At 45.6% G+C, this 20,520-nt stretch overlaps 1 protein-coding gene across 2 annotated transcripts in view; it reads left to right on the top strand.

The window, feature by feature from the left end:
* MLLT1 (MLLT1 super elongation complex subunit) overlaps positions 1-20,520 on the top strand; it is a 59,146-nt gene that overhangs the window by 1,031 nt on the left and 37,595 nt on the right. For both annotated transcript variants that reach the window (XM_073323692.1, XM_073323691.1), the window contains exons 2-3: positions 3,942-4,122; positions 18,529-18,611. In XM_073323692.1, coding sequence (XP_073179793.1) covers positions 3,942-4,122; positions 18,529-18,611 — 264 coding nt within the window. The remainder of the gene's footprint in view (positions 1-3,941; positions 4,123-18,528; positions 18,612-20,520) is intronic.

Raw genomic sequence — 20,520 nt, forward strand, 5'->3', positions numbered from 1 at the left:
ACTGCATCTGAGGGGCATTGTCTTCTCTAGGCATTAGTTTGGGGGAGGATTAGCGTCAGCATTAAGGTTCTTGCCCTGCAACTACCCTTCACTCAGCTCTGCTTGAGGGGAAGTCATGTCAGCGGTAATGCTGTTGCCCCTTGTCAGACGTGGGGGAAGAGGTAGCGTTATCAACAGGGCTATTGCTGGCCCTGGTCATGCGGGGAGACCCTGCATTCTCAGAACAGAGTTTATTTCAGATCATCATTTTTTCCGTCTTCTTCCATGTGTCCATGTATGTATTTTGACATATCCTATCCGCACAAGTTCAGGCTTATGAAGTCATACGGGAGGCTCAGTTAGTGCTTGATTGATAATCCAAAAGGAAGAGAGAATAGGTAGAGTTGGTGACTTGAAAACAATTGATACATCAAAAGAAAATTAGAGGGGAGGGTTGAAGACTTTAGTAAATTATTGTAGAGTATGTTCATCCCCACCATCACCAGTAGAACAGGGTTTTTGTTTCCTCAGGGCATGAGAGAAATCTCTTACTCCATAATTTCAAATGGGGCAAATTAAAATATTTTAGGTTTTATTTGGATTTCCTTTCAGCTATTAGCTGGACCTGAAGAGAATGTTGCGAATAGTTCCCACTCGAAGCAGTTCTTTTCTATATTTAATTTTCCCCTCATCCATATAGTTTTAGCTGAGAACTGTATGGGACGCAGTCACTGAAACTGAGGAACCTCCATAGGGTAATAGCCATTTATACTTCTCTGAAGAGTAGAGTGTGTTGGATGCAGTAGCAAAATTTAAGGTGTAGTTGAAGCTACAGAATAAAATGAATCTGTTGAAAAGAATTCCTGTTTGAATATCATGGGAAATATCCCAGATAAACTTGCTTTCAAGAGGTTCCCCCATGGATGTCAGAATTTAGGTAGACTATCTACACAATGGTGCATCACCATGTACTAGGTTCTTGTGTGTTGATTAAAACTCAGTTTGCCTTTTTCCTTGGACCTTCATGATTTTTAAGCCTAAAGAAAGGGAAGCATTTGTTAGGAAACAGAAATATTTGACAATGGAGCACCATTATCTGTAATATTGAGGTGCAGCTCATGGAAATGACAGGTGCCAACATGCAGAAGAAGAAAATGACCAAGCAAGATATCTTTAAGAGGAAGGTGACTCAAGAGAAAGACTTCTGTAGAATGGATTAAGCAGTTAATTAGAAGAGCTGGTACCTGGGTTTTATGGTTGATACATGAACTGCTGATCTCTGAAAGTATTTGATGGTGCAGGTGATAGCTTGGAAGAAAAATTTTAAAATCTTTTTGCCTTAGAGAAACAATTTTGAAGGTAGGTTTTGTGATTGAGGTACTAGACTGGGACTCAGGAGATCAGAGTTAAATTCCTGGCTCTACTATAGATTTCTTGTGTGATCTTCAGCAAGTAGCTTAGGCCAAGATTTCAGAAAGCTGTCTGATTTTTGGCTGCTCTAATTAAGACTCCTTAAAGGGTCTAGATCGGGGTGATGAAACTTACTGACCATACGAGCCGCGTACGACAGTCTTCAGAAGTTCGAGAGCCAGGGCACACCTGTCAAAGCTCGGGGCTTCAGCTCCATGGGAGGCATCTGTCAGGGCTTCAGCCCAGCTCCTGCTGAAGCCCTGGCAGGTGCACCCTGCAGGGGTGAAGCCCCAAGACTCCCCTCCCTTCTGGGCAGAAGCCCCAGCCCCACCACTCCACTGCAAGGCAGAGGTCCTGAGGCACCCCTCCTCCCCCCCCAGCCTGGTAGGTGGAGAATGTGAGGGAGCATGGGGGGGCACTGCGAGCCGCACTTAAACGATAAAAGAGCTGCATGTGGCTCGTGAGCCACAGTTTGGCCACCCCTGGTCTAGATTATCAGAAATTGCTAAATAAACACCTTCTGAAAACCAAGCCCCTTCCAAGTGTGTCAAGTTTGGACACTCAAAACTCATACTCTCAGATCACCATTTCATATATGGAGAAAATACCTTTTTCAACTAGTATCTGTCTAGACCAGTGTTTCCCAAACTTGGGACGCTGCTTGTTCAAGGAAAGCCCCTGGCGGGCTGGACCGGTTTGTTTAGCTGCCGCGTCCGCAGGTTCGGCCGATTGTGGCTCCCACTGGCCGTGGTTTGGCTTGGAGCAGCAAATGGCAGCCAGTGGGAGCCACAATCGGCTGTGGCAGGTAAACAAACCGGTCCGGCCCGCCAGGCGCTTTCCCTGAGCAAGCAGCCTCCCAAGTTTGGGAAACACTGGTCTAGACTAAGCATTTTAGGGAAGGGACTCTTACTAAGTATAAAGAAAAGGAGTACTTGTGGTACCTTAGAGATTAACAAATTTATTTGAGCATAAGCTTTCATGAGCTACAGCTAGCTCACGAAAGCTTATGTTCAAATAAATTGGTTAGTCTCTAAGGTGCCACAAGTACTCGTTTCTTTTTGTGGATACAGACTAACACGGCTGCTACTCTGAAACCTGTTACTATGTATAGGTCCTATGCCTAAAACAGTGGGTACCTTGATCTCATTTGGGGCCCCTGCATGCAGCTGTAATACAAATAATAATGTTCCCCTTAAAAATGCCCATCTGAGACCTGACTAGGTTACACATACAATTTATAAGTGAAATCAAATCCCTTATTCCTCATAAATCTTAGTTGAGTGGGAATCCGAACCAAGCACTGCCAACCTTCATGTGGGTTTGAACTTCTACTTGGTTAATCTGATCATTTTATTAAATTTAGTGTAAGATGGTCTTGGCAACTACTTCAGTTTGTATAGGGCACATACTTCAAACTAGAGTAATACATACGTGGCACATATTCTCAGGTGAGTCTCTGGCTCTTCAAATCTCTCCTGAAACCTTTTGGTGTGCTTTAGTTTTTTTTAAATTAATACTTGCCTTCCCTCTCCTACATCCACCTACCTCCTTCCACTGTCTCCGAGATGTAAATTGTCTACAGTAATGTATGCATCTTAATTTAATTTCAGTTGTTTCTTATACTCTGTGTAGTGGGCTTTTTGTTCCTTGTATGGGGCACAATACCCATTTTTTTCTAGTGTTATCTGTTTAATATTATTTAGACTAGACTTCAGAAACTTTATTTGGGGCTAGGTCCCTATAGTGCTGGGTGTTTTACATATACATACAAAAACACAGTTCCTGCCCTTAAAGAGTCTTGTGATCCTTTCTTTGAAAGAGGTTACATAAATTATTTGGTAAACACACAGAACATCATAGTTACATTTTTTTTTGTAAATTACACAATTCTTCTACTAGCAAACACACAATAGTGTATTGTCTGTATAAGTCCATGTAAGCATAGGCCATGTAAATCAACTAATGTATGAAACTTATAATGCAACTAAATTCTAGTTCCTATGAAAATACATGATACTTGTGTCCTGGAAGTTTACTAACTCAAGTGCTGGGAAAAAGCAGTACTGTAAGATTTTTTTTTTTTTGTGGGCTTTCATAATGGTCTAACCCAGTGAGCAAATGCCTAATACTCTTTTTAAGATTATTTTACTATCTGCAAATGCTGTAAACAATTTGGATCTGAGATTCCAGTTGTTCTGCTTTGTCTTCCTGAATGATAAAGATGGTGGAGTCAGAACTTAGCTTACAGCTTAGTTGATGTATCTGTCTTCTATAGCTGTATTGACTCTGCAGAGTAAGGTGTGACTCAGGCACACAGAATAGATTTATGATGTTAGAAACCATTTTCACAATCACTTTTCTGACTGACCACAGTTTAGTTTTAAAGAATCGCCATGATCTTCTGTGGCAACTTAGTTTCATTGTGATAAACACTTGATTTGATTCTTGTCCTTCTGATACTTAGTATCTTCTGTCTGTAGATCTCAAAGCTCTGTAAAACAATGTCATCTGGCCTGTATTGACTAGTGTCCCACATCTCTCTCCCTTTCCAGTGCACGGTGCAAGTGAAGCTAGAGCTGGGGCACCGAGCCCAACTCCGGAAAAAGCCCACCACCGAAGGGTTTACTCATGACTGGATGGTATTTGTCCGTGGCCCAGAACAATGCGACATCCAGCACTTTGTGGAGAAGGTGGTCTTTCGGCTACATGAGAGCTTCCCTAAACCCAAACGTGGTGAGCGTGCATGTTAACTAGCATTCAGTCTCCTTTCTCTGGGGGATAGTCATGCAGTCTGGGTCTGGCATTGCACTGTTGTTTCTGTGAAACATTTTCTTAAGGAGGAACAAAACACATTGCATACACTTGAGTCTTGAGGTTTGCCACTTTTGTTTGAGGAAGATTAGAGAGAATGTGACCTTTCCTCTAATGAAAGGGTCAAAGGTGAAATGCTTCCTCCCTCTTTTTTTTGTTTTGTTACTGAAGTATTATTATTTGCGTGTTTTCAGAGAACTTAATGCCAAGAGAATGGGGACAAATGACTACCATGTTACATGGTGGGAAGTGCCACTGGTGGCTATGCAGCTGTCTTAAGGGTATATACTTGTCATGGTTATTTGTAAAACTCTCATGCTGTGAAAAGCAACTTGAAAGGTGGTAGTTCTGTCTTAAACCTGTGCAGGTAATACATATAATGATTATGTCTGCCACAAGGTGGTGGCAATAAAATTGATGTATGATAGGAAATTGGACTGCTGAACTAGAAACAAATTTATAGAAAGACTTGAATAAAAGTTGCAGTTTATGCTGGTTGACAAGGATCCTAGCACAGCAATTACCTTATAACAAACATCTTGATGACTATTCATCTTTGCTAACCAGATTACTGTGTCACCCAGCACTAAAAATGGTAGTTTGTTTCCCCCTTCTTGATTCACACTTACCTTGAGGTTCACCATGATGCCAACCTGTTTTTCACCAAAGAGGGGTTGGAATAGAGGGATTTTGCAGTCCATCAGTGCTATTCCTAGACTGGCCTGAAGGGTTGTTGCAAATGACTCTTTCCCTAACCTGAAGCAAGAGATTGCTGACATGGGCTGGGCTTCACTGCACTGCTAACAAGTTATTTTAACAACTAAAATATTGTAGAAACAGTTTTTAATAAAATAAAAAAGGCGGCCTGCAAATAGTCTAAAAATCTGAAATCATTTCATGGTAGGATTTTAATGTGAAATCAGAGTTAAAATCAAGTCAATTGACCCTTATTTCAAACCGGCTTTTTTGTTGTTGGGAATGCAGGGAATTGTTGAGTTACATCTCTTGGCACCCTTACTATGGAGTAAGAGTGTGGAAGTGGGGAAATTAACTTGTGTGGTGTTAGATTTGAGGAAATTGCCATTTCCTAATCAAGCTATTAATTTAAAATTCTTTGAGTGTTGGTCCCTGTATGTATTCCATATGTGGGTGCACGTGTGGCATGCACCTGAGTTTGGAAGTGTTCGTTAGCAGTGTCCTTTGACCCGAATGTGCGTAGTGTATCCCCTCCTGCTTGCTGCTGAAGGTATACTAGGTTGTGTGGGTTGATGTCTCTCCAGTTCCCTCTTACTGCTGCATTGCCTGAGTCGGAACCTTTGTTCCTTTGTGCTCTTAGTTTTTGCAAAAAAAGTTACTTCTGTCCATTTGTTGTAGATTGTAGTTTTAGAGTAGATAATTTAGTCCGACGATGCCCTGGATTCTGGGTTTTAAAAACTCTCTCTCTTGCCCTCGCCCATTCTCTGTGATTGACAAGCCTTTGTTGCCTTGGCAAGGCTCGCATTGTGGCTTGCTGCTCCATTTTTAAGTCCTTCCTGCCCCAAACCTGGGAAGCTCAGGAGCTCTGCCTCCATAAGTTCCTAATGGAGTAAGCTATGCGACCACATGCACTCTCGGATCCAGGACCATCAGATCCCCTGTACAATGGCCGTCAGCCAGAGGTGAGTGATCTTACGAGCACCTCACAAGCCCCAGGTCTGGTGATACTGAAGACAAACAAACTCTAACATGAGACTCTCTCATGGGCACAAAGAGCTGCAGACTGCTCCCAAGTGCAGCTTTTCCTACCTGAGCTGGGCCAGGTTGGATGAGATGTCTCGCATGAATCCTGCTGGACCAGCACACAGGCTTCCCTGGATGGAGGGTGAAGCTCATTGCAAACAGGATTCAGTGATGACTCTGGTACCCATGTGTCTGGAGTGCTCACTGGCATGTGCAACACCTATCCTGCCATTTTCCTCGTGGCTCCTGGAGAAGCTGGCCCTGCAGATGCCACCAGGGCCCTATGGTATCTCCATGGACACACCAAGGACTCCTGGCCGCTTGGAGCCTCTCTTGTCAGCAACAGAGCTGATGCTCCCATACCTGCCATTTCCTCTCCTCTCTGGACCCTTGCTTGTTAGAGATGTCCCCACTCCAGAAGACGAACCTCTTCTGCTGTTGCCGGACAGACCCCTGCCATGCTGCGGCCCTCCTGTGTCACCGATTCCCCCACTGCCAGAACTATCCTTGGAGTCGGAAGAGTTTTCGGAGCCAGAACCCTCATTCTCCCCAACGTCGCGCTGCAGTTCAGACTTGTATCCCTACCAGTGTATGATCCAGCAGCAAGGACCATAACCTACTGCATCCGTGGGACCCTTCCCCTTGGCTGTACCGGGCACCCTCACACCCCTAGCGCCAACAGCATGCACGCTCCCAGGCATCTTACCGTGCCTCCCCTGCTCTTCCACCAGCACCGTTGAGTTCTGAGGAAGAGGCAGACATTGAACTGGAACTGTCTGCTCTGCCGGTCCCAACGGCTGCTTGCTCTTACTGAAGTGCTTATTTCCCTCTCGCTTTCTCTGCCAGACAACAACTGGTAATATCAGGGTAGCAGCAGACCTGGGGATTCCCTTGGAGGAGATTCAGGACAAACAACATCAACTTCTGGACATGCTCCAACCTCAGGCCCTCTAGTTTGGCACTACCTATTGATGAGACCATCTTTCAACCAGTGTGGGCAGTGTGGCAGGCCCTTGCCTCCTGTGCCCCCACACCGAAACAGGCAGAGAGGAGGTATTTTATATCTGCTAAGGGGTTTTCTTTTTTCCCATCCACCCCCCAGCTCTCGTCATCCACACAGCAGCAGAGCACGCATGCCAGCACTGACAGAAGTCGACCCTTCCAGACCAGGCAGCAAAACACACGAAAAGTATATTCTTCAGCAGCACTGCAGTTCCGGATTGCAAACTATCAGGCTGTGATGGCCACGTATGATTTTAATAACTATGTGAGGCTAGTAGAGTGCCGGGAAAAGCTGCCATCACACTAACAGCAGCAGTTTCAGTCGCGGGTAGACTGGGTGCCTAGTGACCACAGTGGGCCTATAGGCAGCTGTGGATGCAGCTGATAAGTCTTCTCGCTCTCTCACAACTGGGGTCGTCATGCAATGACATTCATGGGTCCGGTCATCCGGCTTGCCCAGGGAGGTCCAAAATACAATCGAGGACCTCCCCTTTGATGAGAACAGATTGTTACACGACAGAATGGATGAATCCCTTTATTCGTTGAAGGACTCCAGGGCCACGTTACGGTCCCTTGGTGTGTATGTGTGTTCTGGCGCCATGATGCAGACAACAGAGGCAGCAGTTCTGTCTGTGCCCCCACACTTCCTACTCAGCCTACTATCAGCATCCTCAGGAGGCCCCACATAGGTGGCACCACTCTCAACAACCTCGATTCCCTGCCTCTTCCACAACTGCCTCTGCCACAACCGCCTCCGCGACTTTCTCCCACCAGCAGTCAAAAGCTCAGTTTTGACATGCCGATTGACACCTAAGAACCTCCCCTGACGCCACCCATGGTGCTCCATGTCGTCTTTGGGGGTTGTCTTGCTCTATTTGCATGCAATTGGGGCAAGATCAACATGGACATTTAGGTACTGGAGATCATCCACTATGAATACGCCATAGAATTTCTCTCATCTCTCCTCTGCCCCCCCAGCATCATCTCACTTCCCACCTCCAGGGAGCCATAGAGCATGTCCCACCTCACTACATGGGATGAGGCTCCTACTCACCATACTTCCTCATCCCAAAGAAGAGCAGAGGCACCGTCCCATTCTCGATCTTCGGGTGCTGTACACCTTTATCAGAAAGTCCAGACTGTTCACCCAGCCCACTGCAAATTTCTCCGTTTTTGGGTAGGACACAACCACTACAATTCCGGGTCTTTTCGGCATAGTGGCGGCTCTGCGAGTCTTCACGAAGGTCTTCACTGTGGCAGCAGCACAAATGCATCACCTTGGCTATTTGGTATACCCCTACCAAGACTGACACGACAGTCCGACGTTGTCTCTCTCTCTGTGAACATATGGCAGCCTGCACCTTTGTGACGCTACACATGTCTGCACATGCACTGCCTCCAGATATGGCTCCTCTCTATCTATGAACCATATTGTTCCCCAGATTGTGCTGACCTCTCTCACTTGGTGGACTGATCCTTCCGAGGTCATAGTCGGTACCCCCTTCATCCCTCCCACCCCACAGGCCACCATCACAACAGACGCTCCTCTCGTGGGTTGGGGAGCCCATCTAAACCATCACACAGCCCAGGGAGTGTGAATACTATGGGAAGCCAGGATGCATGTAAACATACTAGAACTGTGGGCAGTCTGTTTTGCATGCCAGGCATTTCTTCCTTTCATCCAGTCCCACCATGTTCAGTTGTTCTCCAACAACAGTGCAGCAGTTGTGTACATCAACAAGTAGGGCAGCGCCAAGGCTCCCTCCCTCTGTTCCAATTCCACCCACCTTTGGAACTGGTGCATCAAGCACCATATGAGGCTCCAAGCCATGTACATCCCAGGCATCCAGAATTCACTAGCCGACACGCTCAGCAGGACTCTCTACCTCAACCACGAGTGGGAGTTGCGCGACGCCACACTCTGGTACCTCTTCGACAAACGGAGCACCCTTCGGTGGGACCTCTTTGCCACTTACGAGAACCAAAAGCTCCCCCTTTATTGTTCTAGGGGAGTAATAGGAGAGGACTCGCAGGGTGACACTATCCTCCTCCCCTGGACAGGTGACCTCTGCTATGCCTCCTCCCACGAGTGATACGCAAGAACCCTTGGGACTGGGTCACTGTGGTATTCGTAGCCCTGTTCTGGCCCTGTCAGTTCTGATGCATGGACCTCCTCAGACTCTCCACCCACACACCGCTCTGCTTCCGAGCCCTCCTGGATCTCCTCACACAAGACTGGGGCCGGAACTGGCCCCCCAATCTGAGCCCTCTTCACCTCATGGCCTGGTGTTTGGATGAGGCTTGAGGGTAGATAGGGCATGCTGCAGCCCAGTGCGACATGTTTTTAACCAGAGCAGAGGGCATCCACCATGGCCTGCTACCGAGCTGAATGGAGATGCTTCACATCATGGGCTCACCACAGTCCCCACCACTGAGTGCAATATCTATACCTATCATCCTCGACGACCTTCTCAATCTCAAAACGTCAGCAGTGCTCAGTGCCTTTCCTCCTCCCATGGATGGCACCGCTCTGTTTACACCCCCAACCACCATCTGTTTCATGAAGGGTTTACTTAATTTAATACCTTCCTGCCAGTAGTCAAACCCACACCCCCATGGGACCTTAACCTTGTTCTCTGTACTCTACATTGAGTGCTGGCAACGTGCTCCCTCTCTCACCTCTCTCTTGGTGGCCATTACCTCAATTAGATCGGTCAGTGAACTGGTGGCTAGGATGGCAGACCCCTCTTACACTGTATTCCACAAGGATAAAGTGTCCTTACGATTACACCCTAAATTTCTCCAGGAAAGTTTTTGGAAAGGGTAGGGGACAATTTCCTCGTGCAAGTGCTGGAGGAAGCAACTAGGGGCAGAGCTCTTCTTGACCTGCTGCTCACAAACCGGGAAGAATTAGTAGGGGAAGCTAAAGTGGATAGGAACCTGGGAGGCAGGGACCATGAGATGGTTGAGTTCAGGATCCTGATACAGGGAAGAAAAGAGAGCAGCAGAATACGGACCCTAGACTTCAGAAAAGCAGACTTTGACTCCCTCAGGGAACTGATGGGCAGGATCCCCTGGGAGAATAACATGAGGGGGAAAGGAGTCTAGGAGAGCTGGCTGTATTTTAAAGAATCCTTATTGAGGTTACAGGGACAAACCATCCCGATGTGTAGAAAGAATAGTAAATATGGCAGGCGACCAGCTTGGCTTAACAGTGAAATCCTTGCTGATCTTGAACACAAAAAAGAAGCTTACAAGAAGTGGAAGATTGGACAAATGACCAGGGAAGAGTATAAAAATATTGCTCGGGGATGCAGGAGTGAAATCATGAAGGCTAAATCACACCTGGAGTTGCAGCTAGCAAGAGATGTTAAGAGTAACAAGAAGGGTTTCTTTAGGTGTGTTAGCAACAAGAAGAAAGTCAAGGAACGTGTGGGCCCCTTACTGAATGAGGGAGGCAACCTAGTGAGAGAGGATGTGGAAAAAGCTAATGTACTCAATGCTTTTTTTGCCTCTGTCTTCACAAACAAGGTCAGCTCCCAGACTACTGCACTGGGCAGCACAGCATGGGGAGGAGGTGACCAGCCCTCTGTGGAGAAAGAAATGGTTTGGGACTATTTAGAAAAGCTGGATGAGCACAAGTCCATGGGGCCGGATGCGCTGCATCCAAGAGTGCTAAAGGAGTTGGCAGATGTGATTGCAGAGCCATTGGCCATTATCTTTGAAAACTCATGGCGATCGGGGGAAGTCCCGGACAACTGGAAAAAGGCTAATGTAGTGCCCATCTTTAAAGAAGGAGGATCCGGGAAACTACAGGTCAGTCAGCCTCACCTCAGTCCCTGGAAAAATCATGGAGCAGGTCCTCAAGGAATCACTTCTGAAGCACTTAGAGGAGAGGAAAATGATCAGGAACAGTCAGCATGGATTCAGCAAGGGCAAGTCATGCCTGACTAATCTAATTGCCTTCTATGACGAGATAACTGGCTCTGTGGATGAAGGGAAAGCAGTGGACGTGTTGTTCCTTGACTTTAGCAAAGCTTTTGACACGGTCTCCCACAGTATTCTTGCCAGCAAGTTAAAGAAGTATGGGCTGGGTGAATGGACTATAAGGTGGATAGAAAGTTGGCTAGATTGTCGGGCTCAACGGGTAGTGATCAATGGCTCCATGTCTAGTTGGCAGCCGGTATCAAGTGGAGTGCCCCAAGGGTTGGTCCTGGGGCCGGTTTTGTTCAATATCTTCATAAATGATCTGGAGGATGGTGTGGATTGCACCTTCAGCAAGTTTGCAGATGACACTAAACTGGGAGGAGAGGTAGATATGCTGGAGGGTAGGGATAGGATACAGAGGGACCTAGACAAATTAGAGGATTGGGCCAAAAGAAGTCTGATGAGGTTCAACAAGGACAAGTGCAGAGACCAGCACTTAGGACGGAAGAATCCCATGCACCACTACAGACTAGGGACCGAATGACTAGGCAGCAGTTCTGCAGAAAAGGACCTAGGGGTTACCGTGGACGAGAAGCTGGATAGGAGTCAACAGTGTGCCCTTGTTGCCAAGAAGGCTAACGGCATTTTGGGCTGTATAAGTAGGGGCATTGCCAGCAGATTGAGGGATGTGGTCATTCCCCTCTATTCAACGTTGGTGAGGCCTCCTCGGGAGTACTGTGGGAGTTTTGGGCCCCACACTACAAGAAGGATGTGGAAAAATTGAAGGGAGTCCAGCGGAGGGCAACAAAAATGATTAGGGGACTGGAACACATGACTTATGAGGAGAGACTGAGGGAACTGGGATTGTTTAGTCTGCGGAAGAGAAGAATGAGGGGGGATTTGATAGTTGCTTTCAACTACCTGAAAGTGGGTTCCAAAGAGGATGGATCTAGACTGTTCTCAGGGGTAGCAGATGACGGAACAAGGAGTCTTAAGTTGCAGTGGGGGAGGTTTAGGTTGGATATTAGGAAAAACTTTTTCACTAGGAGGGTGGTGAAACACTGGAATGCGTTACCTAGGGAGGTGGTAGAAACTCCTTCCTTAGATGTTTTTAAGGTCAGGCTTGACAAAGCCCTGGCTGGGATGATTTAGTTGGGGTTGGTCCTGCTTTGAGCAGGGGGGTTGGACTAGATGACCTCCTGAGGTCCCTTCCGACCCTGAGATTCTTTGATTCTCCCAAAAGTAGTGTCAGAGTTTCACCTACATCGATGCGTCCTCCAACCTGTTTTCTTCCCCAAACCACACGTCTCCTACGCAGACAGGGTCCTGCATTCCCTTGATATCTGCTGTGCACTGGCATTCTGCCTCCACAGAACTCGCTCCTTTTGCACATTGCCAAAACTATTTCTGGCCATTGTGACCGATCCAAGGGCCAAGCGCGCTCCTCCCAGCGTATCTCCAAAGGGATCTCGGCGCATCCACGCGTGCTACACACAATCCAGTGTACCCACTGCCTGATGGAGTCACAGCACACACTACACGAGCACAAGTGCTCCTAGATACAGCAAAGACCATGTGGAAAACTCCTGCCATCATTTTGGCAACTTGTAAATGGGCAATAACATACTATCTCCCCGTGCTCGAGACTCAGAATTTTTGTTTACCCATCCCCACCTAATTCCCTGGTGCTGAATGCCATAAATGAGCAGGGTAGACAACATTACTCTAGGTCTACTCTTTATGACAAGGACCAGAAAAGGTCCTTTTTGAATGGAAGGCCTACTCATCTGCAACCCTCCAGTTTTGAATTGCAAACTATCAGGCGATCATGGCCAGGTATGACTAGATGAATTGCAACAAGTTTGCATCCTTTATTGAGCATCTTCCAGAGGAGCATAGAGAGTGCTTCCAGGCTGTCTTAAGGAGGGTCTTTTATTAGGCAGAACCTCTCTCCGAGCATCTTTGGATGCAGGAGACACTGCTGCTAGATGCATCTCCACAGCAGTTGTCATGTGCAGGGCATTGTGGCTCCAGTTGCCAGGATTTCTGAGAGAGGTTCAGAATATAGTTGAGGCCCTCCTGTTTGATGGTCAGAAACTCTTTTCAGGAGCTATGGACGCATCCCTGCACACCTGAAGGACTTCAGGGCTACATTGAGGTCTTTCAGTATATACAGTCCTGCTAAATGTCCTCTTATTTGTAGATCTCAAACTGCCCAGAGATTGCACCCAGTACAATTCTCTGATTTTTACAGAACCACCGAACATACTAGGAAAAGAGATTCCAGAGCAAAAGAGCTTCCCACCCTCCTTCAGCTCCTACCTAGTTATCATTGAAAGAACAATTTTCACAGGTTGATTGAGAGCTCAACTCTTCCCTCACCTCTAGTTTGCAAGCCGCAACCTTTTGCCTACCTCCCCACTTCTGGAGGCTGCCTTTCCTATTTCCAACAGGCCTGGCAGCATAGTACAACAGATAAGTTGGTCATAGTGGTTATAACCTCGAGCTACACCATCCGCTTCATGTTTCTCTTCAGGGACCCCTTTCATGAGACTATTTTGAGTCAAGAAGTATGCTCCCTCCTTTGTTTAGAAGCCAATGAACCGGTCCCATCCCCTCACAAGTGGAAAGGGTTTTAATCAAAGCATTTTCTTGTGTCAAAGAAGGATGGAGGCTGATATAGATCTAAGACAACTGAACAAATTTATAACGTCTCAAAAGTTCCAGATGGTGACTCTGGCAGCTCTAATCCCTTCTTTAGAGGCAGGAGATCGGTTTTGGCCCTCAGCCTTCAGGACCCCTATTTCTTTATAGTGATACATCCCACCACACAGGAAATACCTGCATTTCACCAGGGGCCAGGATCATTTTCAATAGTGAGTACTTCCCTTCAGCCTCTTTTCAGCCCCAAGGCTGTTCTTGAAGGCTTTAGTGGTAGTGGCTGCTTACCTTCATAAAGAAGTAATTTTAGTCTTCCTGTATCTCAATGCATGGCTCCTCAATGGCTAATGTTATGAAGCAGTACTAACTTCCACTCAGATGGCTCTCCCTCTTCTAGGAGTTGGATCTCCAGTTAAATGTAAAAAAATCCAACTTAGCCCCTGTTCAGAGAATACAATTGATAGGGTGCATATTTGGATTCATTGATAGCCAGGCCTTCCTTCCCACAGACAGATTCATAACTTTATCGAGTCTGGTTGGGACAATTCAAGGAATCCCCCATACTACATTAAAGAACTGTTTGGAACTCTTGGGTCATATGGCAGCTTGCTCCTTTGTGATGGAGCATGCAAGATTATGCCTCTGCTGTTTTCAGGGCTGGTTTAGGGGGACCTATTCCTCAACCAGAGACAGCTTGGACAAACAGGTTACTGTTCTCCTCTAGATGAAGAACTCCCTGGTTGGTGGAAAGATCAATACAATGTATGCACAGGCGTCCATCTATCCACCCAGCTCCAACAATAACAGTGACAACAGATGCATCGCTGTTATTGTGTGGGAAGCACGCGTCAACACACTCACAACTCAGGGCAGATGGTCACCTCAGGAAACTGGTATTCATATCAACTTATTAAAACTCAGGACAGTTAGGAATGCCTGCCTTCAGTTCTTATCCCTCATCAAGGGCAAATCAGTCAGAATCAGGATGGAAGAACAAGGTCCATCTCTCTGTGTGCCAAAGTTATGAAGTTATGGAAATGGTGTATTAGCCCATCAGATTGCTGTTTTACCTTCCTGGAGTTCAGAATGTCACAGCCAATATGCTCAGCAGGTGCTTCTTCCAGGACTATGAATGGGAGCTGGACACTCACATCCTTCATGGGATATTCCAGAGGTGGGGACTTCCACAGGTGCACCTATTCTCCACATCCAGCAACAGGAAGTGCCCATTATTCTGCTTGAGGGGAGGTCTAGATTGCCTTTCTTTTGGGAGACCCTTTCTCCTTCCTTGGACAAATGGGGCTTATTCTACGCATTTCCCTCCAATACCACTAATTCTAAGAGTGATGAACAAGATCAGGCAGGAACAGGCCAGGGTTATCCTTGTGATACTGGCCAGACTGAGGCAAGCTTGGGATCCTTACTTCCTTCACCTGTGTGTCCAACCAGTGCTCAAGCTTCCGACCTTCCCTCATTCCTCTCCCAGGATGCAGGTCGTGTGCTTCACCCCAGCTTAGGGGTCTTCTGTCTCCAAGTATGCTCCTACATGGTTCCCGGGATTAGAGTACTCCTGTCAAACAGATGGACAAGTATTACTAAATGGTAGAAAGAAAAGGAGTACTTGTGGCACCTTAGAGACTAACAAATTTATTTGAGCATAAGTTTTCGTGAGCTACAGCTCACTTCATTGGATGCATTCAGTGGAAAATACAGTGGGGAGATTTATATAGAGAGAGAACATGAAACAATGGGTGTTACCATACACACTGTAATGAGAGTGATCACTTAAGGTGAGCTATTACCAGCAGGAGAGCGGGGGTTGGGGGGGGGGGAGGGAGAGGGGAAACCTTTTGTAGTGTTAATCAAGGTGGGCCATTTCCAGCAGTTGACAAGAGAGTCTGAGGAACGGGGGCGGGGGATAAACATGGGGAAATAGTTTTACTTTGTGTAATGACCCATCCACTCCTAGTTTTTATTCAAGCCTAAGTTAATTGTATCCAGTTTGCAAATTAATTCCAATTCAGCAGTCTCTTGTTGGAGTCAGTTTCTGAAGTTTTTTTGTTGAAGAATTGCAACTTTTAGGTCTGTAATCGAGTGACCAAAGAGATTGAAGTGTTCTCCAATTGGTTTTTGAATGTTATAATTCTTGACTTCTGATTTGTGTCCATTTATTCTTTTACGTAGAGACTGTCCAGTTTGACCAATGTACATGGCAGAGGGGCATTGCTGGTACAGATCACATTGATAGATGCGCAGGTGAAAGAGCCTCAGATAGTGTGGCTGATGTGATTAGGCCCTATGATGGTGTCCCCTGAATAGATATGTGGACACAGTTGGCAACGGGCTTTGTTACAAGGATAGGTTCCTGGGTTAGTGGCTCTGTTGTGTGGTGTGTGGTTGCTGATGAGTATTGGCTTCAGATTGGGGGGCTGTCTGTAACCAAGCACTGGCCTGTCTGCCAAGATCTGAGAGAGTGATGGGTCGTCCTTCAGGATAGGTTGTAGATCCTTGATGTTGCATTGGAGAGGTTTTAGTTGGGGGCTGAAGGTGATGGCTAGTGGCGATCTGTTATTTTAATAAATAATAATATATAATAATATAATAAATCTGTTATTTTCTTTGTTGGGCCTGTCCTGCAGTAGGTGACTTCTGGGTACTCTTCTGGCTCTGTCAATCTGTTTCTTCACTTCAGCAGGTGGGTATTGTAGTTGTAAGAATGCTTGATAGAGATCTTGTAGGCGTTTGTCTCTGTCTGAGGGGTTGGAGCAAATGCGGTTGTGTCGCAGAGCTTGGCTGTAGACAATGGATCGTGTGGTGTGGTCTGGATGAAAGCTGGAGGCATGTAGGTAGGAATAGCGGTCAGTAGGTTTCCGGTATAGGGTGGTGTTTATGTGACCATCGCTTATTAGCACCGTAGTGTCCAGGAAGTGGATCTCTTGTGTGGACTGGTCCAGGCTGAGGTTGATGGTGGAATACCCGCCCCTCGCTGGAAATAGCTCACCTTAAGTGATCACTCTCGTTACAGTGTGTATGGTAACACCCATTGTTTCATGTTCTCTGTGTATATAAATCTCCCCACTGTATTTTCCACTGAATGCATCCGATGAAGTGAGCTGTAGCTCACAAAAGCTTATGCTCAAATAAATTTGTTAGCCTCTAAGGTGCCACAAGTACTCCTTTTCTTTTTGCAAATACAGACTAACACGGCTGCTACTCTGAAACCTGTCATAAATGGTAGAAGGCAGTCAGCTTGAATTACTTACCTTCAGAAATGGAAGAGGTTCAACCACTGGTGTCCACCATGTGCCAGAATCTTCTCTGCTCTCAATTGTCCGCTGGACTTATTTAATAAACCCAGGTTTCAGAGTAGCAGCCATGTTAGTCTGTATTTGTAAAAAGAAAAGGAGTACTTGTGGCACCTTAGAGACAACCAATTTATTTGAGCATAAGCTTTCGTGAGCTACAGCTCACTTCATCGGATGCATGAATCCATGAATCAGTGAATGCATGCATCGGATGTAGCTCACGAAAGCTTATGCTCAAATAAATTGGTTAGTCTCTAAAGTGCCAGAAGTACTCCTTTTCTTTTTAATAAACCCAATTTTTTTAAACTGTATTAAGGTTCAGCTCACCACAATATCAGGATTTTATTCCCGACGAGGAGGGTTTTCTATTTTTACTTCCCCTATGTCATTGAGATTTATTAAGGGTCTGGAAAACCTTTACCCCCAGGTTAAGAATCCTACTCTGACACAGATATGGAGGCCGCATAAGGTTTGATCTGCTCCTTACTTCACTTATCTATGAAGATGGCCTTTCTAGTAGCTATCACGTCAGCCCACAAGGTTGGAGAAATTGGAGCCTTGATGGCAGCAGACCCTTCTTTGATGATATTTTTTTCAAGAACAAGATGACCCATGACTGCACCCAAAGTTCTTACATAAGGTGCTGTCAGATTTCTATTTTAACCACTCTATTTATCCACCAGTATTTTTTTCTAAACCACATCAATCTCAGTGGGAGACTTCCCTTCCCATAGTTGTATGACAGGCATTTGTCTTTTATCTGGATAGGACCAAGCAGTTTTGGAAATCACCTAGACTCTTGTCTGTATCGCAGAAAGATCAAAGAGATCCATGATGTCTTCACAGAGACTGTCAAGCTGAATCTCTGGGTGTATTACTGCTTTCTGTGATGCAGCTGGTGTGTTGCATCCTCAAAGAACTATGGCACACTTTATCAAATCACAGGCATTTTCCATGTTGTTACTCAAAAACATTCCTGTGTCTGAGATATGCAGAGCTCCTACTTGGGCTTCAGTGCTTACCTTTTCTAAATATTATGCCTTAGTCCATGCTGCCAGATCTAGTGAGTCTGTTCTGCTGTACTGTCTTCAGTCTTTTGTACTTAATTCTGAAGCTAGCTTCTCCCTGTGAGGATAGTACTCGGGAGTCAACAGAAGAGGAGAAGCCCTAGGGACACTACTTGAAGAAGAAGAAGAAAAGGTTACTCACTTTGTGCAGTAACTCTGGTTCTTTGAGATGTGTGTCCTTGTGGGTGGTCCACTATCTGCCCTCCTTCCCCTGTGCTTCCGACTGTTCTTCTTGGACGCTCAGCTACAGACGGACGTGACTGTGGTTCCCTCGGGCAGCCCTATATACCTTTGCAGCACAGCATGAGGCTGCGTAGGGTGCATGCGCAGGCAGAACAGACACTACTAATAAAAAAATCTCTGAGGGCTCAAGAGAGCCACTTGCACCTGAAGTGGAGCACCCTTAGAGCGCACATCTCGAAGAACCACAGTTACTGCACAAGGTGACTAACCTTTCATTTTTGAGGGTAGCGGGCAAGCAGTTTTCCTACCCCTAATTAAGCATAGGATCTTATTCTGTGTTTATAAAGGTCAGAGGTTTGCCCTGCATTGTCAGAGGCTCATTTCTCTTCCTTGTAATTGCTCTGATCTTGGATACTGTTACATTATGTCTGAAGCTAATGTTTGTTTTGCTTTTTTCTTCTTAGTGTGCAAGGAGCCTCCTTACAAAGTGGAGGAGTCCGGCTACGCTGGTTTCATTATGCCCATTGAAGTACACTTCAAAAATAAGGTAGAGTCCTATTTGCCTAATTGTTTTGATTGCTTTGAACTGCACCAGACAGTTAAACTGCTTGGCAAAAATGTGCTAAATTATGTGACCATTTTGTGTGGTTTTTATTGCTCTGATAAACAGAAATTGACTCTGATTTTTGGAAGTTATAGCAAGCTTTCTGCCAGACTTTGAAAGGAAACACTCCTGTCTGGTAGAGAGAAAGTTGTAAAGAAAGGTAATATAAGGATAGTGTAGCAAGTTATGGGCTTGTCTAAACACAAGTTTGTATAGTACAGATCCCCAAGTGGGGGTGAAGTTATATTGATATAAAGATGTGTATACCAGAGTAATTTATTTGTCTTGCTGTACAGGAGTAAACTATAAGCTCCTTTTATATTGGTATAATGTCTTCCACACTAAGGATTGTACTGCTATTAAAAAAAATTTTCAAAAAATCACACCCTTAACCTAAATAGTTATACCAGTATTAATATGGTATGTAGACACAAACATAAGACTTGTGTGTCTTGGACATAGTAATTCACAATAGAGACTATAGGTCTGAGTTTGTTCACCCCAAAAGAAAATGCGAAAGACTTTAAATCTTAAGATTCAACGATAACAATGTGAAAGTTAAAATGTAGTATTCGCTGCATACGGTGAAGATAAAGTTTAGTCCTGCCTCAAAAGTCCTATGCCACATGACTTAAAGAAGGTTACGGAGACTAGGGATTTGTCAAACCAACTTTGCACTCGCTGGTTGTATATTCAGTTTCAAATTAACTCTTTGTTATGATCGTTGTGTTGAGCGTTCCCTTCTTTTGGTTACTATACAAAAAATTGGATGTGAACCAGTTGTTTGTTATGTATAATATTGGAATGATCATAGAATATCAGGGTTGGAAGGGACCTCAGGAGGTCATCTAGTCCAACCCCCTGCTCAAAACAGGGCCAATCCTCAATTTTTACCCTGATCCCTAAATGGCCCCCTCAAGGATTGAACTCACAACCCTGGGTTTAGCAGGTCAATGCTCAAACCACTGAGCTATCCCTCCCCCCATAGCTGACATAAACCCAGAAAAGCTAGGAAATGAAACCATTAAGCCACCTAACAGTACATAACCTCTAATTCCTCACCCATGGGTAGATACTTTACCATTACCACAATTACTGTATACCACACACCAATACCGTAACTCTACCTATCTGCCTTCCAGCACCTCCTTTACTGAACACATTAGGCTGTCTCCATCCTTGCCTTCTGCACCTCTCTTCACCACACTACCTCCTCCCAACACTATTAGATGTGAATGTTTGGTGTGTTTGTCTGCTTTCCCTTTGTAGCTTGTGGAGCTCTGACCTTTATTACTGAAGCAGTAATGAGCTGGTGAGCAAGTCCGATAAATTTCTCATGTTTTGCCACAGGGGGAGCACCTCTGACATAGCATTGGAAGCTTTTTTTGCCCAAGATTGTCACTGTTCTGAGGCTGGGACATGGGGGAGTCCAAGGCATGTAAAGGGAAGTGGGGATTGCGGTGCATGGGGCATGAGGGTGGGTGATAGAAGCAGTTTTGGCCAGACCCACAAAAATAATGAGATTTTAAATAGGCAAAGTTTGTGACTTTTCCTTCCGATTTTTTGAAAGCTTTTAGGTGAAAGCCACACCTCCTCCTCCCTTCACTCACTCCAGGTTCAGAATTCACCTTTAAATAACCAAACAAAAAATGTGATCCTCTCCCCTTAGGAGAGTCCCCTCCCAGCTGCCAAATCCTGGTGTGGGTGAACAGTCATTCACTTGCTCTTCACTTCTCTCTCCTATCGCTGTCTTTTCCTCTCTTCCATTTTCCTCCCATTCTTTTGCCCCACTTGCATTCTACCTTATAATCACCTGTCTTTCACATGCCCTCAGTCTCCCATCTCCCCACAT

This window comes from Lepidochelys kempii, chromosome 25 (genome assembly GCF_965140265.1).
Source record: "Lepidochelys kempii isolate rLepKem1 chromosome 25, rLepKem1.hap2, whole genome shotgun sequence".
NCBI classification, from domain to species: domain Eukaryota; kingdom Metazoa; phylum Chordata; order Testudines; family Cheloniidae; genus Lepidochelys; species Lepidochelys kempii.